The sequence below is a fragment of the Micrasema longulum genome, unplaced genomic scaffold (genome assembly GCF_059751315.1).
Source record: "Micrasema longulum isolate JH-2025_06_02 unplaced genomic scaffold, ASM5975131v1 h1tg000772l, whole genome shotgun sequence".
Taxonomy (NCBI): domain Eukaryota; kingdom Metazoa; phylum Arthropoda; class Insecta; order Trichoptera; family Brachycentridae; genus Micrasema; species Micrasema longulum.
In genome coordinates, this window is record NW_028277966.1 from 183,775 (window position 1) to 205,696 (window position 21,922).

Consider the following 21,922-nt stretch of genomic DNA (forward strand, 5'->3'; position numbering starts at 1 on the left):
AGTGCGGGGCTTTATGCATAATTAGATTGGATATGAGGAGAATGATTGGTGTTGTAGGACAAATAATACAAAAAATTACAAGTTTTAAACATTTTTTTTTAAACAGTAAAAAATTATGTATATTTCAATTATTAATATTATGTATTTTGTTTGACACTTCAATAATTTGCTGTGCAATAACCGGTTTTGCACAGCAATGTTTTAGATACCATAATATCTATCTAATTTATTAAAATAATAATTTTATTATATACACAATATACAATATTATTTAATACAAGATTTCATAATAGTAAATTAATAATACACATGCATGCGAAATACAAGTAAATAATCGTAAAATCTACATAACACGGAAAATAAGAAAATCTACAATAAATATTATAAAACGTAAATGTTTTAAATTCTTAAAAGAGAATTTTTGCACCTGCAATGGAATACAATAAAAAGATTTTTCAAAAATAACAAATTACCTAATTGCAAATTCTCTCAAATTGACTCAAATAATTAATACAATGAACCGATAAAAGTTTACTTTCATTTAAAATAATGCAAGGGGCTATTTTAAATCTTTTGGGACTAAATAATTCTAATTTACTTGCTCTAAAATCTAAACTATGCAAATATTTAAAACCTTGGAATCCACGGTAAGAATATATTTTGATAGTTTGAAAATTTTCTATAAACATGAGAAGTGTCTGGAAGCTATCCAGCTGAATAATTTGCAATGATGACGGGTTGGATGACAATATTTTTTGAAATATTCTTCCTTCAAATGGATCTTCATAGATCTGAAACATGAATATAAAAATATATATAATTACAATGTTTATAAGTTTTCAAAGTTAAGAATAACCATTTTAAGTTCGAAGTGAGGTTTAAATATTTTAATATCTTAGCTAACAATACTTTATAAGTTGTGTAAATATAACTCACAGTTATTGCATCATCAACATTCTCCAATAAATTGGACCAAACTGCTGCAAACATAGTTTCATGTCTTATGCCCACTGTAAACTCAATGAGCTCAGTAACATCTAATAGTCTTTTTTCTTTGAATGCTATTGAAATTTTCATGTCCGTATTTGCTATACTGTTGGTTTCATTTTTGTTAAAATATTTGTATATTATATTTTTTCTATCTGTCAAGAACACGTTACTAGAAGCGTATGGGAAGAATTCCATTAGTCCATTATTGATAGACCATTCTGCATATTTGTGGAGTCGAATCTCACCATTGTTATTAAGAATTTCATATTTGCATAGATAATTTTCATGAAGGGAAAAGAAAGATCCTTCTTGGTTTATAGCTGCCTTCACATATTTGGCAAGAGGGAAACTGTTGATATGCTGTAAAAGGTTTGGTTAGGTTAAATTGGAATTGAGTAAGTAACAACATATATCCAACTGTATAGTGATACAAAAGAACATTTTTAGTGAAGGGAATATAGAAGTCTAGGCATACAGGGCTTATGACCTGTCTTTTGAACGATTTCTAAATATTGTCGATAAATCCGCCTGGTCCGCCATAGGGTGTAGGTGAAATAATTCAATCAGATGAATCTTGCCCGCATCAATAGAGGTTTTAGCTATTTAACTTTACAAACATCAACAGATGGAAAAGAAAATATAAACAGAATGGTGAATGTTACACAGTGTATAAAGTGGCCACTTAAACCCACCAATGACAACAGTAAAAATGATCTTCATCTCTGTTGTAATGTGTTAATATGAACAGCTCCCTAGAGGGTTGAACCCAACTACACATGTTGAAATCTGGGTCCCGCATTGAGATTAGTACCAAGTTATGTCGTCAATTTAATTTAATTATAAGAACATTTAGGAAAATTTGTGATTTTTGTTATGTTGTCGAAATTCGTACATACCTGAAGAGTCATGCCATCAAAACTCCAAAGTTCCATTGCTGTATATGCACAGTCAAACGTTTGTGCCGACAAACTGATGAGATATGTGTGAATATCTTTCTTGACTGTTAGCCACAAAATCACATTGCCTGTCTCTATTTCTTCTTGTTTCTCAAAAACCTCACCATCTTCACTCCACTTCCATAAATCGCTGGCACAAAAAGCAATCTTGCTAATAATCATAAAACTCTCTGTGCTGTGTTTAAAATTATGGGCTAAAAATTCACCGGAAAAGGATAAAGACTGTTTCTTTTCGATGCTCTTATATAAATATTCCTGCCCGTTTAAAATATTCACCACGTTGTTAAGATAGTTACACAATTTTGTATATTGTTCCGAGAACTGTTTTTCACTCGCTGCCGCTTTACTATTTCTGTTTGATAAATATTCAACGATTTCCCGAATTTCATGTCCGTTTATAATACCTCCACCCGAGACATCTTTTTGAAAGTAAACATCACCCGAGGTATTCCATTTCCCTTTGATATGCATTTCACCCATATCATTAGCAAACACAGCATTATTCATCCAATTATCAAGTTCAAGATTATTAACTGTACCAGATATATTTAGATTGTGTTCAAAAGTCGTATTTCCGTAGAATATATAGTTTCCTTTTAGAATTGAATCAGAATTTACAGTTTGTATATTATCAAAATATTTCCCATTTATTGCTTTTATACTAGCATTGTTGGTGATAAATACATTTGAATGAAAGTATATTGGTGATTCTACAGTTTGTTCATTATTTTTCATCAAACGGTTTTGAATTTCATCTCCCAAGTTTACAAAATTCACATTTCCTTTAGTCACAATTTCATCTGCAAATACATTGTCAAATTTTCCAGAAGAGTAATAATTATTCGCTTTAACTAAGTCTTCAGCCGATAAATTATTAACAGATTTAACAGTAATGTTATTCATTATAATTGCTTTATGAAAGTGCTTGTGGCCAGAAATGTACTGCCGTTGATCGAGGAAAATTGCACCTGATTTCCATTCCTCTATAGAACATTTTTGAATTGTGTCCACTCGTAAATTATTTTGAATGTTTAATAAACCATGTACTGTGAGAGGTTCATTGAACTGAATCGGTGATCTTATGACATCATATTTATTTATAAACACAGTATTTTGTAAAAAGTCTTTGGCAATGATTCCATTATAGTCATCCATTATATTCAAGTTATTCATGAAAGTTACAGGTTTGGAAAATATTAGGTTGTTTTCGAAATAATTGTTTTCATATACAGATACAATTGAATTAAGAATGTCATCAGGATTATGTAAATTATTTATCAAGCCATCAACAAACATGTTCCCAATTATTGTGCCTTCTGCAAGTGAAACGTCTCCTTGAAGGTGGTATTCATTATCTGCCGCGTATGTAACAAATTGCATAATGTTCTTTACTCCATTTATCATTCCATCTGTTTGGATATTTTCGTAGATAATGATATTTCCATTCAGGTAAGCGGTTCCTTCGAGCGTCTGTTCTGTTTTAGTGTTCATCAAGTTTGACATCGGGATACTATTTATGGCATTTGTCGTCACTTTACCCGTTATATCTAAACCATTAGCGTATGTTTTCTTACCGGTGAATATGATCGAGTCATCAGTTGTTCTTACAATGTCCCAAATAAAATTTTCAAAATTTTGTTCGCATACATTTCCAAATACTTGAATATCTTTCATATTAACGGTGTCTACAAACGTAATTGGTCCCGGGATATAATTGTCTTTCTTTAACCACACAGCTTCTTCCGCCAGTTGATGAATGTCAATATTATTTATTTTAGAAATGTCCAACTTGCCACGCACATGCAAATTTCTTATTTTCACATTTCCTGTTATAATTTCATTATCTATATTGTTTATTGTTCTTACGAAGTCGCTTATGTCTGATTTGGTTTTACCGTTTAAGTTTTTGAAATCGAGGTTCTTAATTTTTCCTCGGACTATATCATACGGGGCGGTAACTTCTCGATGCATTGTTTTACTTAGTCTAACACTATTAAAATCATCCAAATTTTCTCCTGATATGGTAAATGAAGTTAGAAGGTTGCCGTCAATGATCAGTTCATCTGTGACCAAATTGTTGAATTTAGGAGCTTGCAAAGTAATGTGATCATTATTTACATTTATTGCGTCAGACACCATCCAATCATTGCAGGAATGTGTAATTTCTAAACTTTTAACTTCAACGTTGATGGCTCTATCATCAATGATGACATTCTCAGGGTTATCAAAATCATCTTCAAATATTAAGTCTCCCATCACCGTCTGATCGCCGGATAACTTGACAGTGTTGTCAATAAGATCGGTTATATTTACACCGTCAAACAGCCCATCAACTTGTAGGTTTTTAAAGGCAATATCCCCGCTAAGTTCTCCTATTTTAATGTCTTGTTCCGTATCGACTGTCATGAAGTCCTTGATCCTGTGATTGTTAATAAATCCTGATTGCACATTGATCCCATTATTTACAAACATGTTTCCTTCAAAAGTTTTTTGCGAGTTGATAGCTAAAGCCTTTTTAGATTTCACTATCACATCTTCAAAAATATTCTTCCAATTTGAACCATTTATTTTGTTTTGTACAACAACATTTCCTTTTATTGTTAAATTTTTGAATATGACATTGGATTTTATATTGGAAGTTTCTGTTATCGGAGGATTGGATAAGAAGGCATCTAACTCTTTTCCTGTTATTTCACCTTTTACCTGTAAAATACACAAACAAATTATCACATTGGTACTAATATGTAAAAATCCATATTTGTGAATTTCCTCCAAGAAATTTTACTGTATAATTAGAATATTTAAAATATTTAGATTGTCATCAATGTTTGAGTGTGTCCAAATGCTTGCAGACTGGCTGGATTTTCTCCCTAGGGAGTTGTTCATATTTAAATTTATTTCAACAGAGAGGGAAAACGTTTTTGATAAGAGGATATGGAGGTCTAGGCATTTGCAGGGCTTATGACCTGTCATTGGCTGGTTTAAGTGGCCACTTTACACACTGTGTAACATTCACCATTCTGCCCAAGTTTGAACATCCACCTCAAACATTGTTGAATTACTACCTGGTAAAAGAAGAAGTATAAAAATTGGAAAATTGTTTTCAGGCGTTGCCTAGTAGGTGATTTGGTTCAGCCGGATGAATCTCACCCACGTGATAAAGGTTTCAGCTCTTTTACTTCACAAACGTCAACAAATGAAAGAGTTGAGGAAATGTGTTCCGTTGAATATATGGTTTCCTTTTACAATTGAATCAGAATTTACAGTTTGTACATAATCAGAATACTTCCCATTTGTTACTTTTATATTATTTATTTTTTAAGGTTTTGTATTTCTGAAATTACTCTACGTGTGATGTCTCGAAGTTCTTTTTTGCTTCTTCTTGGTCAGTTCTGCCGATTGGTCTGTTAGCTTACCGTAAACTGGAAATCTTTCACAACTCTCTTATCATTGGTTGATTCATATGAACTAGTGACGTCGTTCGAAGTAGTTCGTTTTTATTATTTTTTTCATACATTTTCAAGAAACTTAACAGTACACTTAATTTTTACTGCACATAAGAAACCATTTTTTGTATCCAATTTCTGTAGGGCTGAACTTCCTCATTGTATGGATATTCAAAATAAATGTGATATTACTCAAAAGTATTTACAGTAACAGATGTTTGATAATTAAAACAGTATCACTTATTAAAATACCTACATCTAATCGTTCAGTGACTGTCAAATCGTAAAATGTGAAATTATTGAGATTCTGCGGCAACTCCAGTGTAACTATATTCTGTGGTACAACACCACTCACTTTACCATCACAGTCAAGAGCGCTGATGTGAACTGGAGTAGTGAAGGTTTTAGGAGCTGAAATAATCGCTGAAGATGCCTCATTCTGGAGGAAAAAGTCTTGAGGAAACTGGAGACTGTTGAGATCACTCATTATCAATTTTTCCACAGTGATTTTCTAAAAATAAAATATGTAATCTCTAATTCCATTGATGGAGACTGGAATTTAACTTAGAATGAATAAAATATGGGCTGCAAAATAGCATTAAAAATGTCGATGAAAGAACAACATTTTACTAATATGAAGGAAAATGTTTTGCCAAGGAAATTAATATAAGCATATTAGTAAATTCAGTAATTAAATTAAATTAGGTATTTTTTGTTTATTTACAAAAAAAATCTAAATATTTTTAATTTGTATTTCCAAAAGCAAAGTAGGTAAGGTTATTTAATTTTTAAATCTATAAAAAAATACTTACCCCATCCACTCGAAGTAAATTGATATTAGAATTTTTACTTTTGAAAATTATTCTGTCGATAAAATCTTTCCATGGTCTCCCATTTATATAGTTAAAATTAAGATGTTTCCCAACAAACAATGTTTGCAGATTCAATTCATTATCTCCTTGAATTTTCTCATTAGTATTATTGTTAAACATTTCTTCTATTGCTTTTCCGAGTCCTCGAGCCGTAAACTCGTAACCATTGATTTTATTCTTAACTATCAGTTTATCATCAACTTTAATACTATCAAAATTAATGGGTGCTATTTCATCTTCTAAATGTACTGTTTTAGCTGTGAATATGTCACTTTTTAAATTGATTCCATTGAAGGTGCCCTTCTCTCCCAGATTTATATTATTCAAAACATTGACGTGATTCAATATTTCAAGATCTCCTTTGACGATAATCGGTTGTGAAGTTTTGGAAGGATCGATTATATTTAAGCCGTTGATAGTTTCTATGTCTAGATTATTTATTTTTAAGTTCTTAAGAAGCTTTTTACCTTTAATCACGATATTTCTATTTTTCGGCTTCTTAATCGAATTACTTAAAATATTATTTACATTCCCACCGTTTAGTATATGTATTTGAGAATTTTTAATGTACGTGTTTCCTTTGACATTGATTCTCCCTTTAATTTTGACATGCCGAAGTGTATTACCAAGGCCTTCATTTTTCGTGACAGCATTCTTAAGTTTATGAACCAAAGCTTGAATTCGCAAGTGATTATTTTTGATTTTGTCAAATAGTTGAGACATGTCTACATCGAAATCTATATTTTTAACATTACGGCCAGCAATATTAATTGTATCACTTTGTTGGAGATAATCTTTAAGCTTTCCCTTGACACGTACTGAGGGAGTTCGCAATTCTTTGATTTTCCAATTATCTGTAAATAAATCTCCATTGATTTTTTTGAATCGTCAAAATATAAAATATCATCTCGACGTAGTGTTCAGTAAAACATTTTTTGTTTAAAATATACTATTTAAAAGTTCCCACCAACCTGCCGCTACTATTTCAATGTTTTTGTGGAAATCACGATGCATCATCTTCTTTGCATTTTCTAAGATTCGCTGTTGAGACAGATATTTATCTTGAAGGGATTTCTTAAACGCTAAAATGCTTTTTATTTCTTGTTGAACCGGATCCACGCATTCCACTAATTCTGTTTTTACTTGAAACATGATCGGAGTAAATTCCTCACTGGCTGTGAGTATGTTCACGCCTCCCTGCGTAGTATGGAATACTGAAGCTCCTCTCAGTCCCATTTCTCCATCTGCATCCAGAATACAGGAAAAGCCAAATAGTTTCACATCGTGGAATATGCACGGCGAGTGTTCCAGTAACGTGAAGCTTTCTCCATTCCACTGCAAGGCTTCTAGAACTGTGCTCGAATGACTAGAATGTTCCAGGCGATGTTGGAATAACAGCAGTATATCATTTCTGCAATAATAACCACTTATTTCACTGTACCACAACAGACATTGTAAAATTAACAATAAAATAAAAGGAAAAGTATGAAAGGTAAAATTGTGTTTAATCGACATTTAAAAATAATGACAAATAATCAGATTGTGGTCCCGTGGCTAGTGTCCCGGATTCACGGCTCAAAGGCCCGTGGTTCGAATCCCACTCTACCCCAACTTGATTCCCATTTTCTAATAGTGAGTTTTTACAATTTGTTGAAAATGGCCATCAACATTTAATATTTGGGTAAATCAAAAGAAAGCAAATATTACTTTAAAAAAAAAAGAAAGATCAATATTTGACTGACTTTTAGTTGAATATTCTTATTTTTAATAATCTCTTTATATTTATGTTTCATGTTGATTTATATTATTTTTAATATAATTATTACATCCAGTTTTTGACATGTGACCGAACGATAAATGTTTTATTGATGTTTTGAAATACACAAAGGTAATAGGTATGTATTTCATTTCATTTTCAGGAGGCAAGTTTTAATGAAGAATATCAAAATTTTATTTCAGAAATAAATGTCCGAACTAAATGCAAAAATTTAATACCTACACATTTTTTCCCTTATAATGAACAGAAGACAATCATTTGCATGTTTTTATTTTTTCTCAAATAATAACATGATTGAATAAGTTAATTCGGATTATGTCACATCTTACCGATAGTATCCCAGTTTGATAGGTAACCATAACTCGACATGTTGCAGGCGATAATCTCGCAACGTCTTTTCTTGTAAGCCGTCTGCGTTGATTTGATAAATAGCAGAATTATCTCCTCCAATGGCTAGGAAATTGTAAGGACCAGCAGTGAAGGCAGATATTTCTGCAATACCGGGACTAGTTAAATTCTAAAATAAAAAAGGAAGTTATAAAACTATTAACAAATTTAAATGTGTTAAAAAATGTTTAAGTTTACCTCAAAATATGCGTACAGCCTTGTGTTTGTGTTATATTTGAGTACTGAAACTGTCGACATATCGCTTTGTATGACAGCTATAAATTCTCCATTATTAATTACCAGCGGCTTACTACTTCCATTGAACCGCTGATCATACCACCAGGTTTTCCATAAGTCTAACCCATATATTGCTGGAATAAAATACAAATCATTACAGATCACACATTGGTTGCCATGCATTCGCGGTTTTGGGAATGGAGTTGCAGTTGCGTGTCCTCAGAGTGTTATGTATGAAGAACTAAACAAATCTAGATCACATCTTAATTACTCTATACTTAAAGTAAACGGTGGTATATTTATAGCTTCCACATGGGGGGTGTTCCTGAAAAATTAATAAAAAAGGCTTGATGGGAAGCTCTGTTTCCAGGCGGATGAAGAATACAGTTCTATATGTGAAATAGAACCACAACCCTGGCCGAGTGTTTTCAACTCGATGGCTGCTCTCAGATAAAAATCCCTGAAACATTTTTTTTTTGGTTAAATCAAAGTTTACTATGAATTATTGTGATAATGCAGTTGAGAATGAAAATATGGTAAAGCAGTTATAACTGAATTCTGTTTTCCTCGTAATTTAGTTCATGAGAAAAAATGAGAGCATATGTAGCCTATTAGATACATTACCAAGAAATGGGTTAATGAAACAAAATCTGATGAAAATACTCCACAATAATATACCTTCTACTACACTACCACACAAACAAGATCATACTAAAACAACGACTGACAAATAATAAAAACCATTGACTACCTAAAACAGAGTAAATCTATGGGCCCAGATAAGATTACATCCAAAGTAATAAAATCAATAAACCACAATGTTGCAAAACCACTAACAAATATAAATCTTAGTTGACTGTGTATTCCAAAACACTTCTTATTAAAATGTTTTTTTCCAACTTAATCAGTAGGTAAACTGTTACGGACGTCAATACAAGAAAGTGGTCCTTATAGGGACCGCCATCGCGCTAGATTATGTACTAGAATTAGGGACCTCGGTAGGTGTAAGAAAATGTGCCCCCTCCAATAAAGACTAGTATTTGTTACTTTCGAGGGTGGATTTTTCCATACTGAGGCCTTTAAAATAGATATTTAGTTTTATAAATTAGATATTTTATGAAATATTTTTAAATAATCATTGTTTCACGTTGCGCTGCCGCCGCTAGACAGCCGTGAGAATTGGAGGAGGTAATGCCTATATACGCAGAGGGAGGGAGATGGTTGGAGCAGGCGGGCGGCCTTCTCTACCGCTCTTTCTGTGCGGCATGCGACGGCTAGGCCCGCTCGGCTGGGTGAATGGTGGGGCATGCAGCGCTAATGGTATATAACGTGTGCATTTAAAAATAAACATCACTTCTTTTCTGACGTTTGGCTTTTACTCATCTCTACTCTCTACCCCCCGACCCGGCTTTCTGCTCGACTTCACTTTACTTCGCGTGACACCTTCGCTTCACCCTGGACTTGGATTTTGGACTTATCCCTACGGGTTCCTGACCACGGCGAATTGGAAACTCCAACTTCAAGTCAGAGGCCCTTCTGAGTACATTTCCGGCCTTGACGAGTTAATTGGGTCACCTAGCCTCCACTGCCTTACGACCAGTGGACCGAGACGTGTGCTTTAGTGACTGCAGCGGAGCCAAAACACAGCGCCGGTAGTGCGTTAGCTACAGCAAACAATGGAACATAAGATGGAAGAACAAAACATCTCATTCCTCTATTATAATTATTATATGCTGCTGCATAAATCAATGACTACTACATAAGCTATCATAATGTCCAAACAAATTATCAATACAAGTTTTCTAGTGGCATGTTTTTTATCATTATAAATGAACAAGTAAATTTCAGTACTCACAGACAATGTCGTCTTGAAATGTAACAGCAATTTTAAACTGTCCATTATGTTGAAACAAACTAATATGTTTTATCTGACTATATAATTCCCAAGTCCAGAGTTGTGTTATTTGGTTGTTTTCTGCAAAACATAAATACACATAAGGACAATAAAAAATCATTTAATAAATAAATTGAGATCTGAATGATGCCTTAGGAAAGAAATCCAGCCAGTCTGCAAGCATTTGGACATACTCGAAACATTGTTGAATCAACAAACCGGTAAAAGAAGAAGTATAAAAATTGGAAAATTAGTTTCAGGCATTGCCTAGTTGGTGAATTGGTTCAGCCGGATGAATCTCACAAAAGTCAACAAATGGAAGAGTTGAGGCAATGTGGATGTTTAAACATACTCAGAATGGTGAATGTTACACAGTCTGTAAAGTGGCCACTTAAACCAGCCAACAACAGGTCATAAGCCCTGTAAATGCCTCGACTTCCAATTCCCTTCTCAAAAATGTTTTCCCTCTGTTGCAGCAAATTTAGATCTGAATTATTGTTATTATTATAGTTGGATAATTTATTATGTCCCATTTTTGTGAATATCACCTCAAGAGCGCTGTACAATAAATAAATATCCCAGCATGTCTTGCAGCTACAGAGCGCATGGACGGTTGGGATTCTAGTTCCTAGTTTCAAATTAAGATCAATGTAAATTATAACAGATGGGAGCTTGGTTACAGCACGTCTTGCAGCTACAGAGTGCATGGACTGTAAGAAATCTTGCCCCCATTTACACATTTTAAAAATTAACAAAGAAATTTAGTGTCGTAATGAAATTTTTAAAAAGTAAATAATATTTATAAAACGGAGTAAGATAATATCACGTCTTCGTTCATGTATTTTATAATTGACAACATTTACATATGGAAGCTAGCCAATCGTTGTGCAGCTACAAAGCGCAAGGACGAGAGATAATTTTAGCAACTTAAAATGATATCAAATTTGAATGATTCCCTAGGGAGGAAATCCAGCAAGTCTGCAAGCATTTGGACATACTCAAAACATTGTTAAAACAATAAAACTTATTAATATTTTAATTTGGCTAAATTACTTCAGAATTTAACATTATAAAATTGCTATATTAAAGCACGTCATATTATTCAACATTCAATTTAATTATTGTAATAAAATAAAATAATAATCTAGTTTATGTCATTGCGGTTAAACTATTAGCGTAACAATATTTTTTTCATAAAATCCACCTAAATCAGTGGCTTCTTAAAGCTTAAATTAATTTGAATGCAAAGAATTGAAAGACAGTAGATTTTAAGTTTGTGTCTCGGCGGATAAATAATGCAGTTACAGAATAAGCACTGAAGCGTAGGACTGATCACCTTACCTTCCTGTAACAGATTATCGAAATACGCTGCATTTGATTTAAAAATGCAGTGCCCTATGCTTCATCGGCTGCGAATTAGGGTTTGTGTTGATGATGATGGATTTATAATAGTGGGTTTTGATAAGTTGAAATATACTTGGATGTAAGATCTGAGTGGAGCAAAAAAAAGTAAAAACAGATATTTTTTCGGATTAAAGTGGTACTTATCTGCATATTATTAAAGAGTTACCAAGGTTAGAAAAATATGCAGTCATCCTCAAAACATACCTTGTACACTGTACCACCGCACACTAGAATCTTGAGCAGTAATCAGAGCGGTGTTCATATTACGTTCTTCTGGATTCCACCACTCAAACATACTCATTGTTGAAATGTATTCATCAAACTCTGAAACAATAAAAAAAATTATTTAAATAAAAACTGCACCTGGACGCTAGTCCCATATTCGCTGAAATATATCAAATTCAGTCTCCAACATATTTTGAAGGAGATTCACTATTTTTTTTAAAACGCATTGGAGTGCTTCAAAGGTATATTTCTAAAATTTCTAGCTTAACGATACGAAATTAACATCTATGGTTAAAATTGAAGGCAGGTACTCACTAATAACCTTCTGATGCCACTGTTATCTGTGCGAAAAAATTATAAAAGCAAACTTGAACATGATCTTAATTTCATAAAAAAGGTAAAAATCAGTCTCCCATTTGGAAAAAAAGGCAGTTATTAAATTTAATTTTATATAAGGCAGTAAAATAATATTATGATATGAGAAAAAAAAAATATGTAGAAAAAAAAAACAAAATTCAAACACAATGCGTTGAACTTTTTACAAATGAAATATAATATATATGCAATATTTTTATTTCTAATTAATGTGCTCTAGCACACATAAGAATATGTTTATGTGTGCCTTATTTCAAGATTGAAAATAAAAAAAAGGGTGTCAAATATGCATAGTGAAGAACTTTAGCCCTACGGGCTATTGGATACAAAAAATGTTTTCTTGTGCGCGGTTAAAATTAGATCATTAAATTGTATGTATTACATTTATTATTATTATTATTATATTAAAAGGAAAAATAAAAACGCCCTACTTTGAACGACGACGTCCCTGGTTCATATGAACCAACCAATGGTATGAGAGTTGTGAAGGATATCCGGTTTGCTTACCGTAAACGAACCAATCAAAAGAACTGACAGAGAAGAACCTCTGACGTCACACGCGAAGTTATTTCAGAAAAACAAAATTTAAAAAAATCATAGCGCTGGTAATACGATTTATAAAAATAAAAATATTTTTTTTGGCTTAGTTTAATATTCTATTAATTCAAAAAAGACACTGAACTTGCTCATTGTAGTTTAGGAGAGGCAATTTCAATGAGGAGCAAAATAGAAGATGTTTACCTAAGTTCTCAATATGAATTCCATCAGTATCTGAAGTGACCAACGTTAGTCCATGGTTCCCCCTTCCCACAGCGTGATATCCGAAGGTCACCCATTCTATGATCTGACGGTCCAGTACAAATGACTTCTCTGCAACCACTTCTACTACTCTCAACTTTTCTCTGTTATACACACCTGTGTTGAAGGTGTACGGATGCCATAAATGTTGGTCTGAATCTATATTGAACCGATCTAATCGATTGATTGTTTCTTCCATAGAAGGACATTGTTTTTTCAAATAATTTACATCTTGATTAGCATTCACATCACTCGAATCTTTGTTGTTATAATAATGATTAACATCATTGACATCATGAAAATAATTTTCATAATATTGTTTCACTTGGCTTGGTTCAAAATTAATTTTTGTTTTTACTGATTCAGGTGTATAATTTTTTTCTACCACTGATTTTATATCATCTGAATCTTTTGGCTGTTGAACATCACTATTTCTTCTGATTCTGTCAGGTTTTTCCAAGTGTTTTAAAATTGCTTTGGTCTCTCTAATCATACGTTTAACATCTTTGGCAGACCATTTTATCTTCTCATTTCTAATTTTTTGCCATTTTGATAGCTCAGGCGTTTGTGGGGTTAGTTTATTCCCATTTGAATAATTTTTTGATTGGGTATGTAAAATATTATTTTTGGGAAAACTTTCACTATTCATTTTGGTAGGTGCCGACTTAGGTTTTTCAAATGTTTCTTCTGTATTATGTGGAATATTAGTCTCACTGAAAACAGAAGAAATATTTTTGTATCCAACGTTCTTCGATACGATATTTTGTTCATATTGTACTTCGAAGTTAAATGTAGGATAGCTCTGATTAGGATTTGGTGACCCTGGTTCATCATTTCTGTTAGGAGAATGACTACTGGGATCATTTGCATTTCCTGAAATATTTGTCTCCAAAGAAGATAGATCGGATATATTTAAAAGATGTTCTAATGAGTCAGACGACCATTCCTCCACATTCTCGACAGGTCTATCCGAAGGAGGCGAATTAGAAACTTCATCAACGGAGAATGACGAAAAGTTGACATACGATCCTGAGCTCTGACTGCTGGTTGATGTGATTGAAGAAGAATCACTATCATCTGATTCTTGAACGCTCTCAGTAGATGAGGAGTAGGGGCCATTTTCTATTCGAGGAAATCGTCTCCTCAAATTTTCTGGTGCAGGTTGAACGGCAAATTCCACAGAAGCACTGCTATCGCTGCTGCTGCTATCGGAATCTGATGCTGACGAGTCATTGGCAATATTCGGCTCTGGAATCTTAAAAAAAAAAAAAACAATAACAATAAATAATGAATATCATAACATGATTTATGTTTCTATTACTGATATCACTAGAGACATTTATTTATTCCATTTACCTGTAAGTAATATTATTGAACAATTCTAGAACATTGAGTCAAGCTGGCAAAATAATGTGACTTTGATAACAATAATATAATATTCATAAATCTAAAAATTCTAGTTTCATTCCACAAATAAAGCGCTTTTTTTTTCTCCCAAATTTCTTTAAAAAAAAGTTATTTTAAGTTATCATTGAATACATCAGTGGAAGTTATAGGTAATTTATTATAATTAGGAGATAAATAATATTATGAAAAATAAATGAATGTTGTTCTTACAATTCTTGCATAGCAAAAAGTTTTCAATAAAAATACAAATTTGGAAGAATTGGTAGATTCGTCGACATGGATTCATGAAAAAATATTTACAATACAATTTTTGAACCGCACATTAACTAACTACTGTAGCAGCATATTATTTTTATCCATCCAAGACAATTTGACTGTATTTGTAAAAAAGCAGATACTCGAGGGTAAAGTCGATGTTAAATGAATTAAAAATACTAACACGTAGATAAATCATATTTTACAATACCACGATATTTGTGTATGAAATTATTAACTCCAAAAAACACAGAGTTTTGGAAAAAGATCCATCGACATATAATACATAGACGAGCATTTATTTGTTGTTTTAACATATCTTTTATTTTTTATTTCCTGATAACGATCCGAATATTTGGCAATCCGGATGACTGAAGTTCAGATAAATGGAGTTCTACTTAGAGATAATGCAGAGCTATAGTTTTACTGTACTTAACTTTATATAGTATAAAATATTAATTTATAGTTCTACAATTCTGACAAAAAAAATTACAGAAGTTATATTATATTATATTCATTTATTTATTTACATACATAAGTTTATTGTACATTATTTGAGACATAAGTCCCAACTCTATGCGACTAGAAGTCCTGTGTTGAGATGGGACGAGCAATTAGTTGACACAGACACATGAGTATATCACCACAAATATAGGATCAGAAACATATTTTTTTTTTTTAAATACATATATATGCACATCAATATGGTAAACAGTAAACTCAAACATTGGAAAAATCATCAAGGAGTTTCCTACTCAAATTCCTCCCACTAAGAAAAATCCAGTCCTTAACTACTTTCTTGAAAATAGTTTTTATCCTTGAGAGGTTAATATGCTCTTACAAAATATTGAACACACTCGGTGCGATAAATGAGAGATGCCTCTGAGAAAAAGATATTATCTACAGAGTATCCGTAAAAAAAATTGTTATACGTTAACTGACGTACTTTTACGTCATTGTTGTTATAATGAATTATACATCAATATCCACTGACATACTCGTATACCTAACAAAAAGACACATTGTTGCCTTACGAACTGCATCTCATTTTTAGTGAATCTTACGTTGCCCTCAACAATATTCGACAAACAAAGAGATTCAAATCGCGATACACATGCAAAGCAAACATTAATACGAGAAAAATATATACCTGCATATTTCCTTAGATCAATTTTTTTCTGTAACTTAAGCTGTCATTATTTTTTATGTACCAACCATAGAATTAAGAGTAGTCCAGTAGTCCAGAAGGAGCGTAAAATCATATTTGAACACATTTATTTATTTATTTTTATTTATTTTTGCACCACAACAGGCCAGGAGGCCCAATTACAGTGATGAATTACATCACAGAACACCCAGGCTTGAGAAAAATCACATTTTAATGTTTGTGTTCTCACCGGGAATCGAACCCGGAACCTTTCGTGTGTGAGTCAAGCGTCTTGACCACTACACCACGGAGGCCGCTAGACCACATCAGACTGTGTACAAAAATCCCCCCACTATGAACCACTTTCACCGCGCGCATTCGTGATGTCGCCGCGTAATGTTGCAAATGTAAGGTAAAAAAAAGCAATCTGTTAATTTCTCTAAAATTTTAAAATATTGATTGACACAACAGATAAGTAAAGGGTCAATTAATAAGAGTAATTGAATTAATGAACTTTGAACTTAAAATATAAAACAAATTTTATTTGACATAAACCGGATATTTTTATAACATGTTAAATAATATTTTATGTTTTAAAGATAATGTCGATCAAATGTCCAACACAGAGTTGTTTAATCCGAGGTCCGATTTTCATTAGTTTTCTCAATAGATGAACAAAGTAGGGTAAAACAAATTAAAACCCTGGCAACACTAACGAAATTTTGATTTTTTCAACAATCTGACAGATGGAAAAATAATTCAATTTTTAAGTAATGTATTTGCTACTTTCACGTTTATTTGCTGATTACACATGAAATATGATCCCATTTCGTTTCTTTAAAATCCTAGCATGTATTTCTGCACTTTAAAAGGACACAAAACGCGGTATGCGGTTTCCGGACTATTCTTAATTCTATGGTTACGACTAATCATGACGAAAGTCCGTGAGAATGGAGACAAGGAAGAAGGAAGGCAATTACCCACGGAGCGAAATGCCATACTTAATTGAAACTGTCATTGCTTTTTGCATTTCGAATACTTTTGGAAGATCACTTTACCAAAAATAGTAATTAATTAGGTTTTTAATTTATTTGATTATTTAAACCAAAAAAAAGTTTTAGGAATTGGTAGATGTAACAATACTATTTTTTTTTACGCAAACATTTAATCCATTTCGTAATGGCTTTTCAAACTTATGTACTTAAACAAATACTTACATTTAGGGATAAAACTGCACTTATATATAAAATTGAAAATAAAATTAACATTTTTAATCATCATAGGAACTAAAATCTAACACGTAATAAAATTAATCTTAAATAATAATTGAGCCCGCGGGAAACCTAAAACTAATATGAGCTACATTTTGTAAATTAGACAAATCAGATCACGGGACGCATCCAATCAGAAGCCACTTTATGTAAATCAAGATCTTATTGGCGACCAATGAGGTATCTCAAATTTTTGAATAATTAAACGAACGAATGTTTTTAAAGGCTGTAGAATTAATACTAATTTTATTAAGGTAGGTACTGTTATTGCAATATTACGTAAAAATATTTTGGATAAGTAAGATGCAAATTTGAGACAAAACAAAACAAGCAAGACAAAAAATACAATTATTTATGTATTAACATGAACATGAATATGATTCATGTTTTTCTAAAAAGAAGTTTTATATTATTGTAAAAAGAAGAATTATTACCAGTCTAATATGTATTTAATAAATAAAAATAGTGTATTCATATGAAATTAAAATAGTTATTTTTTTTTCATTTAATTAAGAAGCTTTTTGTCATTAATTATTTTTATGTATTTTTTATTATTTCGCTTTGAACATATATGTTTTTGGATTAATAAAATTCGCAAACTTTTCAATTTTTATTTAATTTAATTAAAACAGTTTGTTGGTGATTACAAAACAATATTCAAATATGACCTTTAAAGTCAACGAAGTTTGGTACCTGATTCTTGAAATACAGCCTACAGTACAAGAACAAGACGGACGATTTTTTAAATATATTTTTTAAATAAGTGCCTACCTAATTTGAAGTGGTTTTTATGGTATATTATGTTATTTGTGATACATTTTAGGTTTGAATTTATTATGATTTGTTATATTTGTTTCATTGAAATAATATGATTTGATTATTTCTATATTTTATTAAATTATTTTTTCTTGTTTTATACAAGACAATATAATTGATTATAACGATTGTTCCCAAAATTTATAATTATTATAAGATTATCTTTATATGTTATATTATTTTGTGATCTTTTAAATATTTTCCTATTTATATTATATTTTGCTACAAGAATTTCATTTCCTTGTTAATTTTTTTCTCGGTTTGGTTATGTATTTACTGTTACAACTATTATTTTGTGGTATTTTTGTATATTTGCATGGTTTTTTGCGTTTATTTACATACTTTAATAATTATCCTTTCTGGTTTTGTTGTTTATAATATTATCATTGTAATAATACTCGTATGTATGTAAATATGTGTAAATTGTTTTCGGCTGATAAACGGTATTAGCTCGACTATAACACAATGTTTTTTACTCAAAATATTGAAAGAATATACCTACTTGTATATATTTCCGATATATTCAGTGTTAAAGGAGAGTGAATCTTTCCTTTTATTCCTGCGTTAAATATGTAGGTCACGTAGTCACGTTACATTTGAGGCCGCGTTATATTCGGGCTTATATCAGGGATTGAGTTGTTAATTTATAATATAACATCATTATTTTTATTCTGCTTTTGAACAAAATTGTTAGAAGTAAAAGTACAAACACGGCTATAAATAAATATTGTTTTACTGTCCCTAAATTAATTGGTTTTTCCCACAACTCCTTAGGAATATCATATAAAATTATGTTATTTCGAATAAATAAAAAACAAAAGTAAATAGCATAATGTCACTTTGCACTTTTTTAAGTGCTATATGTTGTAAAGATTACATTTGACAGCTTGAGAGTAAACAAACGACGTAGGTACCTAGCTAATGGAGCACTGTAGGTATTCGATTTCAAAGTAAATCGGAAAATACCAGGGCTGGTATTCCGAACGCGTTTACAGCGCGCTATAATGCGTATTTAGTACGTAAAAACGCGCTATACCGCGCTATAATTTCGTTTAGAATACTAGCCCAGGTACGGCAGAGAGAGGGAGTGATTATTTAATGTTTTAATTTAAATTAGGTTCTTAAATGCGCTTGCACAATATAGCATACAACCAATAAATTAATTAAAGATCGCTTTTGAAGCGCGAATAATGATCGTTTATGCGAGGGGAGGGGTGACATTTAGCTCCTCTTCCACCTCCGTTACATTATTTAAGTATAGGGCGGAGATGCGCAACGGCCGAATACCATCTACAGGTAGGTACTGCCATTGTAAATCGTAAGGGTACGTTTACACGGGCGGCACACCAGAGGAGGAGATAAGATCGCAACTTTATCAGTGCGGCAACATTCGGACGGCAAACAATACTTGCCGCGCGCGGGAAAACGCAGGGCTGCAGTGAGAAGCGAATGAAAAATTAATCTCTCACTAACATATTTGGTCGACCTCGTGGTGTAATGGTCTGCGCATATACCTACCATGCAAGAGGTCTCAGGTTCGATTCCCGACGTGGTTGATATGAAATATTGTTTAAAATTGTGTTTTTACACTAGAACTTTTCATAGTACCTAGACTGGTACCTGAAGCGTAAGACTGATCACCTTACATTCTTGTAACAAAATGATCAAGATCCGCTGCGATTGGTGTACTAATGCAGTAGCCTATGCACCATTAGGTGCGGAAAGGGAATGATGATGAACATTTTACAACAGAGATGGAGAACTCAAAATTTTTTGATTAAACTACCTGGTAGAAAAATAAGTATAAATATAGATAATTGTTTTTTAAAAGTTATCAAATGAACCTCACCTTCAATGTCAACAGATGGTAAAGTTAAAGAAATGCCTACGTTCAAGCATAGGCAGAATGGTGGATGTTACACATTGTGGAAAGTGGATACTTAAACCAGCCAGTGACCGGTTATAAGGCCTGTAAATGCTTTTACATTTTAAGATAACTGTTTTTATTTTCTATTTTTGAGGTCCTGGGTTCGATTCCTGGCTGGATGAACGTGAACTATTGGTTTTGTTTCTGTAGGTGGTTCTACACTGCAATATTTTAATATTCCTAGCGTGGATCCTGAAGAGTAAGACTGATAACTTTGCCTACCATGTAACAAAAATGATCTAGATACTCTGCAATTGGAGTTCCCATGTAGTGCCCTATGCATCACTAGGTACGGCTAGGGAAATTATGAAGATGATACGTTAAATGGGAGCCAAAATTGTATCACTGGAGGGCGAACTTTCTGTCTATAAAATGTTTCGTATTACTTAAGGGCAATTTCATTAAGTAATGACGGCACATACCAATAATAATAGTAATAGGTATGTCAAATGAGGAAGTTCAGTGCAACGGGAAATTTGATAATGAAAATTAAAAAAAAAAAATTAGAGCATTTAGTTGTAGGTACGACGAAGTTTTCCGAAAATGTATGGAAAAGTTAAAAAAATATTTTGATAAAAACGAACTACGTACTTTGAATAACGTCACTAGTTATCCAAAACCGACTAATGATGGAGTGTTATGATACATTTTCGATTACCGGGAAGCCAACCCACCAATCCAGAATATCTCACCGTAGAGAACTTGAGACCTCACAGGCGGAGTAATTCTAAAATCAGAAAACTCAAAAAAATCATAGCGCGGATAATACGATACATAAAAAAAATTGTCTTAGTTTGATACTCAATTAACAAATAAAAAAATAAACAGGGAGTATTTTTGATATTCCCGTCGGAGCTTTATTTCGCGAACGCGAAATTACATACGTTACTCACGTTATCGGGAGATTCATTCGTTTTGTTTGTCAGTAAGATAGTTGAAACGAAAGAAAGAAAATAACGTTAACTCTTAAAATACTGTGGTAAATAATATCTTTGCGTGCGGTGATGTAACATCGTGTTACCACTAATAAAATATGGAATATTCTAAAGTTCAGACATTGAGACATACTGTAATACATACAAAAACATGGAGACATACTGTTTAATAACTCCATTTCCATAATTTATGCAAATAAACATATAATTTAGCCCTGTTGTAGCAAAATAAATAAAAAATCGCCGCTTAAATTTTTTTTTTTTTTAAAAGAAATATTTGCATTTTTATAATTTACGCAAATATTTAATTTTGAGGGCCATTTTCAACGAGTTGTAAATAACTCACTATTAGAAAATGGGAATCAAGTTGGGGTAGAGTGGGATTCGAACCACGGACCATCGATCCGTGAGTCCGAGACACTAGCCACCGGACCACAACCCGATTATTACCCGATATTACGCGCGTGCGTCCCCCATCAATGTCATAAACCGACTAAAGACTGAATCTGTTTTACCCAACACCCGCTTCTGAAAAGCGTCTCTGTCTTCCTTGTTATGAGTTCTAACTTTGTGCTCGCTCTTATGCAGATGTGTTGTTGAATTAGCGGAGATTCATTCTTCGTGTAGCAAGGATAAATATTTTTTGTATTAACATCCAGCATAGTTATACAAGTTTTACTTTCCGAATCCGGTGTGAAAATGTCCTGTGAAGATTACGAAAATTACGAGTTCATCATTTTTAAAAATAAAAGAGATATATGAAGTCTGGTGTGACATCACAGCCACACAAGAGCGTTTTATTC

The 21,922-nt window shown here is 32.4% G+C and overlaps 1 protein-coding gene across 3 annotated transcripts; it reads right to left on the reverse strand.

Moving 5' to 3' along the window:
- Positions 1-280: 280 nt before the first annotated feature.
- LOC148279073 (uncharacterized) lies at positions 281-17,574 on the reverse strand. 3 transcript variants are annotated; one of them, XM_088230489.1, is made up of 12 exons: positions 16,440-16,569; positions 13,305-14,616; positions 12,168-12,287; positions 10,521-10,640; positions 8,627-8,799; positions 8,371-8,558; positions 7,236-7,675; positions 6,205-7,118; positions 5,649-5,903; positions 1,887-4,649; positions 937-1,350; positions 281-791 (listed from the first exon to the last, which is right to left on the reverse strand). In XM_088230489.1, the coding sequence occupies exons 2-12, from the start codon at positions 14,008-14,010 to the stop codon at positions 474-476; spliced, it is 6,411 nt and encodes a 2,136-aa protein (XP_088086615.1). In that variant the 5' UTR covers positions 14,011-14,616; positions 16,440-16,569; the 3' UTR covers positions 281-473. The 3 variants fall into 3 exon arrangements, with proteins under 3 accessions (XP_088086615.1, XP_088086614.1, XP_088086616.1); XM_088230488.1 differs by lacking the exon at positions 16,440-16,569 and adding an exon at positions 15,208-15,314; XM_088230490.1 differs by lacking the exons at positions 281-791; positions 937-1,350; positions 1,887-4,649; positions 5,649-5,903; positions 16,440-16,569 and adding an exon at positions 17,388-17,574 and having other exon boundaries at positions 6,980-7,675.
- Between the last annotated feature and the right edge of the window lie 4,348 nt (positions 17,575-21,922).

Coding starts and splice junctions, on each gene's coding strand:
- LOC148279073 (XM_088230488.1), bottom strand. Junction 4,650..5,648: donor CAGTCACTGAACGATTAGAT/GTAGGTATTTTA, acceptor TGTATTTTACAG/GTAAAAGGTGAAATAACAGG. Junction 792..936: donor ATGTTGATGATGCAATAACT/GTGAGTTATATT, acceptor TTCATGTTTCAG/ATCTATGAAGATCCATTTGA.